At 46.0% G+C, this 14,420-nt stretch overlaps 1 protein-coding gene across 2 annotated transcripts in view; it reads left to right on the top strand.

Annotated features, from left to right (window-relative positions):
- The window catches only part of ccdc180 (coiled-coil domain containing 180), a 142,607-nt gene extending 135,231 nt beyond the window's left edge, over positions 1–7,376 (top strand). For both annotated transcript variants that reach the window (XM_039762604.1, XM_039762605.1), the window contains 4 exons: positions 2,199–2,310; positions 6,614–6,722; positions 6,848–6,989; positions 7,063–7,376. In XM_039762604.1, the coding sequence (XP_039618538.1) occupies positions 2,199–2,310; positions 6,614–6,722; positions 6,848–6,989; positions 7,063–7,194 (495 nt within the window). In that variant the 3' untranslated portion in view covers positions 7,195–7,376. The remainder of the gene's footprint in view (positions 1–2,198; positions 2,311–6,613; positions 6,723–6,847; positions 6,990–7,062) is intronic.
- Positions 7,377–14,420: the final 7,044 nt, after the last annotated feature.

Genomic DNA, 14,420 nt, shown 5'->3' with positions numbered 1-14,420 from the left:
CAGATGGAGGCCATCGGTGGACAGACTGCTGTTGTCAGGCCTCTCCAGAGATGTTCTGTGATGTTGAAGTCTGGGCTCTGGCCGGACCACTCAAGGACATTCCAAGAGTTGTCCTTAGGCCTGTGTTGTCTCTGATTTGTGGCCCTTTGGCTCAGTCTGATGTCCAGGGCAGTCCAGGTTTTGGTTCAGAATATCTCTGGACTTAACTCTCCCTCAACTAGCCTCCCAGTCCCCAACACTGCCTCCGCCATGCTTCACTGACAGGTAACGAACAGTGCCTGGTTTCCTCCGGACGTGATGTTAATCTTGGCTTCCTCACACCAGAGAATTTTGTTTCTCACAGTCTGAGAGTCCTTTAGCTGTCCATAAAGTCCAGAGTAGTGGAGTGGTGCCATGATGGTAGTCCTTCTGGAAGTTTCTCCCATCTCCACAAAGGTTCTCTAGACCTCAGCTGGAGTGACCATCAGGCTCTTGGCCATCTCTCTTATCTAAGCCCTTATCCCCCGATTGCTCAGTTTGGTTGGGTGACCAGCTTGAGGAAGAATTGTGCTTGTTCCAAACATCTTCCATTTTAGAATTATGGAGCCATCCAGGCACTTGGGAACCTTCAATGCTGCAGACGTCTCCAGATCTGTGCCTTGACGCAGCCCCGTCTCTGAGCTCGGCTGGTGGTATTTGTTCCCCTGTGGACCTTCTGTAAGCCCATCCGTGCACCTTTCCTGATCAGTGACCACACATGGACTCCAAACACCTCACAGAATGAGAGGCACCTGAGCCAACGTTAAGGCTCTCAATACTTGTGTGAACGGGAGAGTTCAGTTTTTTATGGTTAATACATCTAGACAGACAGACAGATAGATAGATAGAGTGAAAGGCGCTATATGATAGATAGATAGATAGATGAAAGGCGCTATATAACAGGTAGATAGATAGAGTGAAAGGCGCTATATAACAGGTAGATAGATAGAGTGAAAGGTGCTATATGATAGATAGATAGATAGATAGAGTGAAAGGCACTATATAACAGGTAGATAGATAGATAGATAGATAGATAGATACTTTATTAATCCCAAGGTGAAATTCACAAACTCCAGCAGCAGCATACTGATAATAACTATTAAATTAAAGAGTAATAACAATGCAAGTATAACAGACAATAACTTTGTATAATGTTAACGTTTACCCCCCGAGTCACACAGTGTGGGGTCTCCTCAGTCTGTCTCTGAAGCTGCTCCTCTGTCTGGAGATGATCCTGTTCAGTGGATTCTCCATGATTGACAGGAGTCTGCTCAGCGCCCGTCGCTCTGCCATGGATGTCAAACTGTCCAGCTCCGTGCCTACAATAGAGCCTGCCTTCCTCACCAGTTTGTCCAGGCGTGAGGCGTCTTTCATCTTTATGCTGCCACCCCAGCACACCACCGTGTAGAAGAGGGCGCTCACCACAACCGTCTGATTGAACATCTGCAGCATCTTATTACAGATGTTGAAGGACGCCAGTCTCCTAATGAAGTATAGTCGGCTCTGTCCTCTCTTACACAGGTCATCAGTATTGGCAGTCCAGACCAATTTATCATCCAGCTGCACTCCCAGGTATTTATAGGTCTGCACCCTCTGCACTGTCACCTCTGATGATCACGGGGTCCATGAGGGGTCTGGTCCTCCTAAAATCCACCACCAGTCCTTGATTAGGTTCCTATACTCCTCCTCCTGCCCACTCCTGATGCAGCCCACCATAGCAGTGTCGTCAGTGAACTTTTGCACGTGGCAGGACTCCGAGTTGAATTGCAAGTCCCATGTATGTTGGCTGAACAGGACCATCTGTAAAAATTCCTAAAATCCTGTATTGGTTTGATGTTCTGGAGTACTGAGTGTTGTTTGAGGAGAGAACATGAATGGAGACGATGGCATCACAAGACTGCAACATAACAAAATGTGACAAAAGTGGAGGGTCTGAAGACTTTCTGGAGATGCTGTGAGTTGCTCGTCCCTCTTCGGTTTGTTCAGATGTCTCCTGCTCGGTGGTGGAGTCGGCTTCTTATGGATTCCTCAGACTTTGTTCTTTTCAGCTTCTTGTTTACAATACAAAGAGAAGTTTGGGTGAAAGTCAGAAATCCAACCCCTGAACTGCGTCACTTCCGCCGTGTTTGGCCCATAGGGCTTTGTCTCGTGGTGACATCCCTCATTTTCTTCTCATGCAGGTCTGTGTACTGAAGCAGGCTGAGGAGTTTGCGCACGCCTTGGCCACCCTCACCGAGTGTATACTGCTGAAGCTGGACGAGTTCTTGACGGTGGACGAAATTCAACCTGGAAGTAAGTGCGAGTGCTCCATGTCAGACTGTCACAGGTGAGGCGACGTCCCGTTTGAAGTCTGGACCTTTGTGGTTGACCTTGCATGTCAGTAATGGGATCGGGCCCCATGATGGCACATGTTAGGAATTCGATTTCAGAAGATTCCTGCCTTTAATGTGCATGGCTCGCATGTTCTTATCCTCATTTTGTATTTTACTTCGAGCCTAGAAATCTGATTCTGCAGTCAGCTTATTTTGAAATTAACTTCACTTTAATTGTAATATTTTTTGGGCGATTTTTGCTGTGGTTTTTGTTATTTATGGGCGGCGCCATTTTATATCTCCTGCCAATAGGACAGTGGCCCTCGTTTTTAGAGGCGTGTCCTCAGGGGTCATCACCACTCAGAAATGACGTGACAGATTAGGTCTTCTTTCAGAGGCGCTCCCTTATCCGAATTTGCGGATAACCAAACCAATTCTGTTTCTTGGTTTCGACTGATTTTTGTCTTTCGTTTTGGCTTTGCTTGCGCTGTTGATTGACCTCCCGGTTTTGACTTCTGATTTCATGTCTGATTACGTCCTTCTTCCCCGTCATCATCTTAAGATACTCCTAGCTTTTGAGCGACTTCAGTGAGGTTATTCTAAAGTTCCACCGACGTCATGACTTGCCAGCTCATCTTCTATTTCTGCCTGCCGAGCCTTTTTTGTCCATCTCAGCCGCTAACTGTGGTCCGGCAGGTCAGGTGTCTGGTTTTGGTTTAAAAATTGTGCGTCTCAGATTTCGTGAGTGCAGATGTGTGCAGGAAAGATGGGCGGCCATGGAGTGCTTAACGGGGAATTTGGCCGGTTATTACACGAGCCTGAGAGCGATTGACCGCAGCCATCTGTCATTACTGTGCAGTGGGGTGTTAAGGGGAGGTCCGCACACTCACGTGGTTTGAGTAGGTCAGTAAAGGGAAGAAGGGAAGATCGAGGAAACAGAGAAAGAGTGGGACCAGGATTAGGCAGTCAAGTCCGTACACGAGAATGGAGGTGAAGTGCTCAGTGATGCACTGCAGCGGACGAAAGGGAATGGAGATCCAGGGGTGGATCAACCCAATCGCAGGTTCCAGGGTCTCGCAGTGACTGATGGGGGTGGCAGGAAGAGGGAGACGGGTTTGCTGGGTCTCAGTGGCTACCAAAGGAGGGGGCTTGGATGGGAGCTGGACTGGGGTCTGTACTCATCCGTGTCTCAGTCCAGCTGGAAGACCCCGAAGTGAGCCGGTGAGACAAGAGAGGGTGAAGCTCTGGGGCCATCAGGTGAGGAACCGATTCGGTCTCTTGAATTTATATCTGTATTTATAGTGGGTATAGAAAAGAATCCCCCCCTTCGACATATTCCCATTCCTTTTGCTTTACAGCCTTAAATGTGAACACACAAACTCATATTTCTTGCCAGCTTTACTTACTGAATACCTCTAACATCAAGTGAAAGACATCACAGCTACAGTTCAGAAAAATTATAAAAAATCAAACACAAGAAATACTGAGATTAGTAAAGGACCCCCATGTCAGTGTCACTGTGTTGACCCCCCTTTTCTTTTAATGACAGCCCTCAGTCTGTTGATTCTTCTCTCTCAGCTTTGCCCCCCCACTCTTCTTTACAGTTTAACTGTTCAAGTTCGGTCACATTGGCTGGTGAGCGTTGCTGGTCTGCTATCTTCAGATCTTTCCACAGATTTAGCTCTCGGCTCTGACTGGACACAGCAGGACATTCACTTTGTTCTCCTTCAGCCACTGTGGTCCATTTTGCTGTGAGCGTCGGCTCGTCGTCGTGTTGAGATGTGAACATTCTGCCCGTCTGAAACTTTCTGGCAGAGGGTAGCAGGTGTTCCTCCAGAATTTGATGGTATTTTGCCCCCTCCATGTGTCCTTCTACCCTAACGAGAGCCCCAGGCCCCCCCACAACAGGATGCTGCCCCCTCCATGCTTTACTGTCGGTATGGTGTGTTGTGGATGGTCAGCTGCATTTGGTATCGAGGTCAATAGTTTGATTGTTGTCTCCTCTGACCAGAAGACCTTTCTCCACTTGGCATCAGGATCTTCAAGGTGCATTCTGGGAAAGCTCAAACGAGCCTTAATGTGGCCTTTCTTGAGAAGTGCGGCCCTCCTGAACAAGCCACAATGGTAGAGCGCTTGTCAAATTGTTGTCACCTGCACACCATTAATGACCACTGTTTGCCATCAAATCCTGTAACTCCTTCAAAGTGGCCATTGGCATCTTGGTGGCCTCTCTTCCCAGTTTCCTCCTTGCTCTTCCATCCAGTTTGGAGGGTCCTAGTGGTACCAAACACTTCTTTATGATGGACTTTACTGAGCTCCTTGGGATTGATAAAGCTTTTGAGATGTTTTGGTCTCCATCTCCTGCCTTCTGTCCGTCCACAACTCTGTCCCTGAGATCTTCTGAAAGTGACCTGCCACCCACAGTCAGTTGTTTGCTGTCAGTTGATCTACCAAGCAGGGGAATGAATGGACCAGGAACAGCTTCACTAATCACACTCATTACAGCTGAGCACAGGTGGGAGGAAACCAGTAACCGCAATGGAAATGGTGGGCACTGACACCTGAGTGAGTTTAGGATGGGGGGGTCCTTTATTCATCTCAGGATTTCTTGTTTTTTATTTCTTCTAATTCTTCTGACCTGTAGCTGTGATGTCTTTCACTTGATGTTAGAGGTGGCATTGAGTAAGTAAAGCTGGGAAAAATCTTAGTTTGTGTGTTAAGGCTGTAAAGCAAAAAAAATGGGAATATGTCAAAGGGGGGGATTCTTTTTTATACTCACTGTATGTGTTTTTGGTTTTATCTTTCCAATACTCCGTATTTACAGACCATTTTTTATTGGAAGATGTTTACCTGCACACACATTTTCGGTTGTTGCCTTTAAGTATAAATAAATTAGCATTTTTGTGCCGGGTAGTTGTGGTGTGCTCAGCTGTGACGACTCCTGAAGAAGAAGATACTTGTGGTGTGCCCACTTGCCTTTGTCCATTCTTGGTTACGAACTACCGCTGCTCCAGTAATCGGGTTAAACCCGTGGCTTCAGGGCACAAAGTATCCCACTAACATGTAAAAACTGCCTTCTGTAGTCGTCAATGGACTGGAAACCCTGACAGCTCGCTAATGACCCGTTCTGTGCCACTTCTGAATATAGAGCTACATCAAATACTTTTACGAAATTCTGGAACAATCAAAGTAATATGGCGGATTAGTGCCGTACACGGTAGACCCTCACACTAATGCCCTTCTATCAGACAGTGACACAATCTGGGCAGTTCGATGGTTGCGTCTCTTGCACCTCGTGACACTGCTGAGGAAATCCCAACATTCCCCTGAATTTCGGGTGGGATGTGGTTTCTCCGGTTCTTTACCGTGACTGCCACCATCTGCAGGCCGAGTTTGAGAAGATGTGTCTATCTTAGCTGATGGCGAGTCCACAGCGCCTGCTGTTTGGTGCAAAGAAATCTTTTTTCAGTTCCTTTATTTCATCTTGCATTGTCTGCACGTCGTGGAAGATACGCAATACGCATACGAAATGCAGCAGGCTTTGACTCGCCGTGCACTCATACTTACTGTACGCACAGAAACACGTATGAAGGTACGAGTGAATCAGTGAAAGAAAATATTAAACAAGTGAAGAAAGTAAAAAAGATTGTTAAACAATCAAACGTATGCACAAAAGCCTTCCCCAGTTCTGTGACGGCGGTTAGGGTTAGGGTTAGGGTTAGGACGCTCGATATCTCAATGTAAAGAATCAAAATGGAGGCCAAACTGGCCCAACATTTATTACAACAATGAAAGTCTATTACAAAATATTTATGGCAAAATGAGAGTCCTGGTTTAGAACCCAAAGTGTAAGAACACCCAATTTGTGCAAAATAAAGACAGAGGGACTCGAAACAGTGCAGCTCAAGCAACTCTAATCTCGGGGACTGGAATCTCAACTTTCCGCAGACTTTGTTCTTTTTGGCTTCTTGATTTCAATACAAGTAGAAGTGTGGGTGAAAATCCAAAATCCAACCCCTGAACTGCTGCGTCACTTCCGCCCATAGGGTTTGTCTCGTGGGCTTATCCCGTACCGATGGCAATTATCGGGATTATTCGGCAGACGCCTTCACCCATGGCGACTTTGATGATGACGGTACATTAAAGTCGCTCGCCCAAATTCGCCCAGCATGTTGGCAGCTGGACCCGAACCACCGACCTCACGATTTCAGCTCCAGCACCCTGTCTGCTACGCCTCTTCTCTCTTCTCAAGTAAACGTGTTTGTGTTTTTGTTTTAATTTAGCGGTCGAAAGTGCAAGTCAGAGAACCTGCACCCTCATTCGCCGTAAGCAATCTGGCTTCCCTCTTGAGATGAAGGAGCAGGACGTACCACTGATTCAGAGAGGAAGCAGGTAAGACGTTATGAGAGTAGTCGGCGTGACTGCAAGACAGGGTTAGGTGGGCCAGCAGGCTGATCCCATGCCATGAAAACCCCTCAGTGTCAAGTGTTTGTTTCAAGGCTTCTCCTTTCTTGTAGGACATGGCCAGGATTAACATACTTTGAACCAAAGAATAGTGCAGATGAGGAGACAATCGTCAAAAAAACTGCATCCATTAAAACCGCAAAGACCACCCTGGGGCACACGTCAGTGGTGGAAACAAGGGACCGGGTCTACAAGGTGACAAGGCACTTAAAAACAGTGGATTATGGTCTGGGTGGTCCTCTGTCCTTATAATCATTTCTTATTACAGGAACTCTGGACGACGTATGAGGCGGCACTTGAGAGCAACAAGGCCGAGCGGGCAGAGCGGTGGACAAACACCATGCACTGGGAAGCAGGCTGGAAGGACGGTGCCTGGAGAATTGGACAGCTCTACTCCTAAGGCGGCCACAGCACTGAACTTCTCTCTGATTCTCGACTTCTCATCACGAGAGTCTTGTTCCAGTTTGAAATTAGCCGTTGTCACTCATCGAATATGGCCGCTCGTTTGTCACTTGATGGAGGAGTGATGGAATGATGAAGTTGGTGGGAGTCTATTATTAATGATTAAAATGCTATATTCTATTGCTATGGTCATAATTCTTACCAAACTGAATATTTCTCGGAGAGTACGGATGTTTAAAGATGCCAGACGAGGTGCGTCCCCCTTAGCCCCTTTATCTTTTTAACCTTTGATTTGTTCTCTCCTGTCACTCGATTTGGATATTCCTCTCTGCAGACACTTCCTCTTCCTTGGCGATGCCCCTTCTGATGTTGTCAGGTGTTCTGAGTGTCTAGCGGGTTACAAGATTACCTGGGTAATACCCGCTCCCCTTCCGCTATGGTCCCCTTCTTCCCTCCAGCCATTCGACAGGCCAGCTCAGTTTAGTGCATCGGTGTTGTTAGGATTGAATCGTTTATTTCATTTTGTTTTTTAAGATTTTCCACTCTAATACCCTAGAATTTGATACCATTTCTAGTTCCCATATTTATGTGTGTACCACACGCATTTTTTCCAGAAAATTAGCATTAGAAAATCAGGTGTGTGTCATACACGAGGAAATGTCATTCTGTAATGTTTACTTCTTCTGCTTGGGCTCGCTCACTAACTCTCTCTCTCTCTCTCTCTCACTCACTAACTCTCTCTCTCTCTCTCGCTCACTCTCTCTCTCGCTCACTAACTCTCTCTCTCGCTCACTAACTCTCTCTCTCTCTCGCTCACTAACTCTCTCTCTCTCTCTCTCGCTCGCTCACTAACTCTCTCTCTCTCTCTCTCTCTCGCTCACTAACTCTCTCTCGCTCGCTCACTAACTCTCTCTCTCGCTCGCTCACTAACTCTCTCTCTCTCTCGCTCACTAACTCTCTCTCGCTCGCCCACTCACTCTCTTTTTCTCTCTAAACGCTTCCTATACAATCACAACACGCGTCGTACACGAGGCAAAACAATTTTTGCGATTTTGTTTGTAAAAATTAGGGTGCGCGTCTTACACGAGGGTGCGTGGTACACCAGTAAAAACGGTATTTGATTTAATGCTTAATTTTGTTGGCATTAAAGTATCTGTGCCATTTTGATTTACGCTTGCCACTATTTTGAATTCCTGTCATTACTGCACCTGCCGCACTGTTAGGCGTTTGGTTTTGCCTCAGCAGAGAGAATTTTAAATTAAGGATCGGGAGATGTAGCGCGACGAAAAAGAAGTACGCCCAGGGGTTGAAAACACAAAGTCACTCCAGTCTTTCACCGAGCGCCAAACGTAGAAAAGAATCAGAACCGTCAGACAAAATGGAAGTCAGAAAACAGAGACAGAAACGCGTGTAAAATCTTCTGTTTATCCAAATATGGATGACTGAACACCGCGTACCATCACGACTTATAGACATCATGCAGTGCACATTTTTGGGAAACTCTTAGCAGATATCTTAGCAAAAGCCAACGCAAAAAATTCAATGCAGCCTTGCCCATCAACATTCAAAATGGCATCACGCAAAACAAAAGCACAACTTCAGGAGGAAATCAGATAAACGTCCACATCAGATTCCTGGACTTCAGAAGCCCCAGAAACTCACTAGAAAAGACAAAACAAAAAGTGACTGAAATACACCAATCATAACAGGAGTGCCCTGTTGGATCTGATGAGGACCAGGTGGACTCGTGCTGGGAGCCTCGGCCTACACCCCAAACCTCACGGAGTATCACCATCTTCATGAGCTCTCCTCGGCTCGCTGTCCATCATCTTATTCTTTTCCATTCCAGCTTACCGCAGATTTCACGGTCAAGTAATTACAATGGACAGCAGGGGTGCGAGAGCTCACAACGACAACGATACCCACTGAGATTTCCTTTTCTTTTCCATTCTAACCTTCTAACCTACCGCAAACACCTGGTAAAGTCCTTGTGAGATGAAATCACTTCACTGTCTGCCATCTTCTTTTTCATTCCAACCTACCAGACACCCGGTAAAGTACCTGAACCTTAAGGGGTACCTCAGCTTGGTTAGCTCTCCAAACCTCACCGTCCATCGTCTTATTCTCTTCCAGTCCAACCTACTGCAGATGCCCAGTAAAGTATTAATGATGGACAGCAGGGTGGGAGAGCTCACAAACACAGCGATGTCCTCTCAGGTTTCTTATTCATTTCCATTCCAATGTGCTGCAGACACCTGGTAGAGTAGCTGAACCTTGAGCGGTGTCCTCCTCTCCAAACCTCACTGTCCATCATCTTGGTCTCCTCCACTCCAACCTACCACAGTAGGTAAAGTACTTAAACCTTAGGGGGTATCGTTATATTTGTGAGCTCTCCTCACGCCATAGTCTGCCGTCTTATTCTTTTCCATTCCAGCCCTGCAGATGCCCAGTAAAGTAATGACGACCAGAAGGGTGAGGAGAGCTCATGAGGGTGACGATATCCCCTAAACGTTTCTTATTCTTTTCCATTTCAGACACCCGGTAAAGTACCTGAACCTGAAGGGGTACCTCAGCTTGGTTAACTCTCCAAACCTCACCGTCCATCATCTTATTCTCTTCCACTCCAACCTACTGCAGATGCCCAGTAAAGTATTTATGATGGACAGCAGGGTGGGAGAGCTCATAAAGACATTGATGTCCCCTGAGGGTTCTTATTCTTTTCCATTCCAATCTACCGCAGATGCCCAGTAAAGTACTTAAACCTCAGGGGGTATCGTTATATTTGTGAGCTCTCCTCACTCCACTGTCTGTCGTCTTATTCTTTTCCATTCCAACCCGCTGCAGATGCCCAGTAAAGTAATGACGACCAGGAGGGTGAGGAGAGCTCATGAAGGTGACGATACCCCTAAAGGTTTCTTATTCTTTTCCATTTCATTGTGCTGCAGACACCTGGTAAAGTACTTGAACCTGAAGGGGTACCTCAGCTTGGTTAGCTCTCCAAACCTCACTGTCCATCATCTTGTTCTCTTCCTATCCAACCTACCACAGTAGGTAAAGAACTGTAAGGAGTATCGTCGTCTTCATGAGCTCTCCTCACGCTGCTGCTTGTCTTCCTCTTTGCCCCAGCAGCCCCTGAATTCGCCTACTAAATGAAGAGTGCAGACTACAGACGAAAATAAAACGATCGGTAAGGGCTGATAGAGGAGAGCTAAGAAATGAACGGCGAACATCTAAGAAACCCACCATGTTATTCTGAGATGCTTACTGGAGAATAATCCAGTGGAGAGCATCCACCCCAATGTCAAGTTCATGCAACACATTTTTTTAAGCAAAATGAAGGTTTATTTGTTGTAAAAACTTCATTGAAAATTTGTTTGTTTAAAATGTACACATTTTACATTTCAGAAATGAGAGGAAATGACAACATGCATTGGGCCCTGAACAGCCTCTGGCGCCCGATATTTGGGTCCAGTTCACCCCCCAGGACGCCCCCGATGGAGGCGCTCATCACAGAGTGGTCCTCTCAGAGCAAAGGCTGTAAAACAACACCCCCCTGCCACCTTCCACCTTTTGGAGAATTCCGTAAAATGAATGTCAACTGGTGGAAATCCACATTAAATAAAAAGATCTCAGCTGATTGCTGCAGAAGGAATGTCTTTTGTAAACATTTATTAAAAATATAAAAGAGAAACCAAAAAAAAAAAAACTCTAGAGCACCAGACGCAGTAAATCAACTCTCAGTAAGGAATATGTGCACCCAAATACAAAAAAAGTCCTTTGATCGGATTGCAGTTACGTTCCGTCGGAGGCAGTTCAGGAATAGCGCGGGTTGACCGGTAGGGTTTTGCAGTTTCGGCCGATTGTTCGTTACAAAGAAGTGGAAACTGCAAACACACCAGGACTTGGACCCTGGACCCTTTTTTCTGTGCATAAAACAGGGATGTTGGGTTTTTCAGTGCAAAACTTCACCAGACGTGTCTCCCGAAGCTGCTGCGTCTCTCGGATTCTTTCGTACGATACGCTGGCATATATACAAGGCGGCTATGTTCATACAGTGTGGCATTTGATCCTATGTACACGCGGACGTCTCCCGACTGGTCCCGCTGCTCGAGGCCCTTCACCGCCGTCGGAGTTTGTTCTCTCATTGTGTTTTGTTCCCACGTCTGCCCCAGCTTGTCATACTCCACTAGAAAACTCGTCCTCCTCACCCTCCGACATTAGCAGATTGATCATTAATGTCAGTTTGACATCTGCTCGGTTCTGAACTCGGACTGAAGGGTCAAGTAATAATAATAATAATTAATAATAATTCTTTCCATTTATATAGCGCTTTTCTCACTAATCAAAGCGCTCAGCAATTGCAGGTTAAGGGCCCAACAGAGCAAAGTCGCTATTGGCATTTACGGGATTCGAACTGGCAACCTTCCGATTGCCAGTGCAGATCCCAAGCCTCAGAGCCACCACTTGTTACTCGATCGTGTTTCGACATTTCAGTCCACAGAAGCGCATCGTGTCTGGATGAGGCTGTGGCCGGCGACAAAGGACAAAGCTGCGTCACGGGCTAAGCATCCAGATCTGCTCCTGCTGGAAGGAGATTTCCATCAGGGCTGTGGTGGATCTGATGGTTTGTAATCCCAAAGTTGTGAGTTTGTGTCCCACCTCTTCACCCTGAGAGATTCCTTGACATGGCTCGACAGAGGTGCTTGTTAAAACGTCTCTAATTTGTACCTTGGTGGTGGTTTATAAATATGAAGATCCCAGCAGCCCGCAGGCTCCATGACAAATTATGAAGAACACGAAGCTTAAGGCAGCCCAGCAAGTCAAAAGCTGCAACATTCACATACAACTCTGCTCAGATGTGCCAGGGGGTTTCATTACGACTGCCAAGAACCTTCAAGACTCCAATGGGGCTTTGGACTGAAAACGAGACTTTTCAAGTGCGGTGGTAGAGGGATGGCGGTTGAACAAAATCGATAAAGAAAAGAAAAAACACCTTTAAATATGAAATAAATGTGTTTGAGGATTTTTAGGTGACTTAAGTTTGTATCCTGGAGGGGTCTGGACATCAATAACCTTCAAAAACAGCACTAAAGCAGGGGGAAAGGAGCTTGTGATCCAGAAACTTGGACAAACACGATAGCGGGCCACCATCTTAAATAGTGGAGATTCACTGGCATTGTGTGACTTGACCTTGTACGTGGGGGTCAATGCTAAGAACAAACAAAATGGTGTCACCTCTAATGGGAACAAAACGGTGACACATAAAACAATGTAAATAGAAACAAACAGTATTGAAAGACGCTAAGAATATTCCAGAACTAAAACAGGTACAGAAATGAGTCGTCCTTGAAATGACAATCTCTAAAATTTGTAACAGCAGCTGCCGTGGTGGAGATGCTAAGATGCTTTTAAAGTCGCCTTTTGCTCCCAAATTACAGCAGAAGGAAGCCCTCCTGTCACGATAGAGGTCATTTTTTTTGCTTTAATGTCGGATCCTCTACTATTAAGAATTTTTCTTTTGCCTGCTGCCTCATCCCGAGGGGCTGACCCCTAAGTTGCACCGTGACGGCCTGACACTTCCCGCCATCTGCTGGGTTGGAACCGTTTTTTTTTTTTTTAAATTGTCATTTTGTGTTTTGTGATGTGTCACATGATTGCGTCATTGCATTGATGAAGTCACCAGTTGTGACATAAATACAGATAAGACTTGTGGGCCTCCAGTGGATAAGAAAACAAACTTGGAGCAGTTCGGCCATAGTGCTAGGCTCTGTAACGGTTTCAGACTCGCGTTCCCCTTTGATTTTCAGCTGTAGTCTCGTGTTTTGTTTGCGTGGTTTCGATCGATTTCTCCGGTTTTGACTCTGCCCATCCCTAACTGTCATTCCTTTCTCGTATTTATCTCCCTGTCGGATCTTTTGTTTTCTGCTCACCAGAATCCATGCAGACAGAGTCACCTGTCACCTGCCAAATGGACAGACATACTGAAGATGTCCCCTTCTGCCTGCCCCCGACTCCCTGGAGATCAAAGATCCCACTTTAGAATTTTAACACAACCGCTCTGCCCCATGGGCTTCCTTCACATGTTTGTATTTAGGAGTGAACGACGCATTTAAAAGCAAGTTAAATGGATTCTTTCTTCTGTACCACATTCCCTTGTCTTAATGTCTCCAGTGTGCTAATCTTTGGTTCCATGCTAGTCTGGTAAAACTTATGATGCCCGTAGGAGGCTCATTTTACCTACAGCTTCCCTGACGTCGATCAGGTGGTAAACGTGCTAATGGAGAGCTGCGGGGAGTTCGATCAGGAGGCCGTCCAATCCTGCTTTTCTTCCTACACCATCAGCCAGCACGTACATCAGGACCACCTGGTCACATGTCATTTTTTTTCTGAGTGGTACGGATGTCTCTTTACTGAAACTCCAAGTCTTGATAGTAGTAAGTCTGCCATGGTACCAATTTGTATGCACTGGCACACCTCTGCTTTTCAATGTTTTCCCCTATCATTTAATTTTTTAATGTTTTACTTGGCCCACCGGCCCATGAGTGACTCTTGGAGGGCTACGACCACCGAAAAAGAAAAACAAGTAACAAAATTATGATCAAATTTGTGATCGGCAATCGCAAAACAATGTTGAACGACACTCCAAGGGATGATATTACGCTTTGTGAAATGGAGTAACTTTGACCCATCGCATCCCATTAGTGCAGGGGTCCTCAGTCCCAGTCCTGGAGGGCCGCAGTGGCTGCAGGTTTTTTGTTCTAACCCAGTTTCTTAATTAGAAAGCAATTCTTGCCATTAATTTAATTTCATGGCTTGTTGGTGCTTTAACTCTGCCATGTCGGCTCATTCTCATATCCTCGATGTTCTTCTCCTTTCTAAGGATCTCATCCAAATGATTTGAAGGCTAAAATGGAGGAGAGATTCTCAGTCCTTCACTTTCCTTCTGCGTATTTCATTTAACTCAATAGTGATTGATAAATACACACAGGGGTGTCAATGGAAACGACCTCAATGGAGAAATGCTGCTTTGCATGTTATTGCTGATTAGGAGCAAATTAAAAACCAAGAATACAGTCGTTTAAGACTAAAATAAGCAATAAGGGTTCAAAATCTTAACGAGCGAGACCACTAAAGTGAAGCAGAAGTGTCACTGGAGCAAAAACCTGCAGCCTTCCAGGACCGTGATTGAGGACCCCTGCAGTAGCGGCTGAACCCCTGGAATCG

Source organism: Polypterus senegalus, chromosome 9 (assembly GCF_016835505.1).
Source record: "Polypterus senegalus isolate Bchr_013 chromosome 9, ASM1683550v1, whole genome shotgun sequence".
In the NCBI taxonomy this organism is placed as follows: domain Eukaryota; kingdom Metazoa; phylum Chordata; class Cladistia; order Polypteriformes; family Polypteridae; genus Polypterus; species Polypterus senegalus.
Note: the sequence above shows the minus strand (reverse complement) of the source record. Positions and strands in the feature narration are given on the sequence as shown.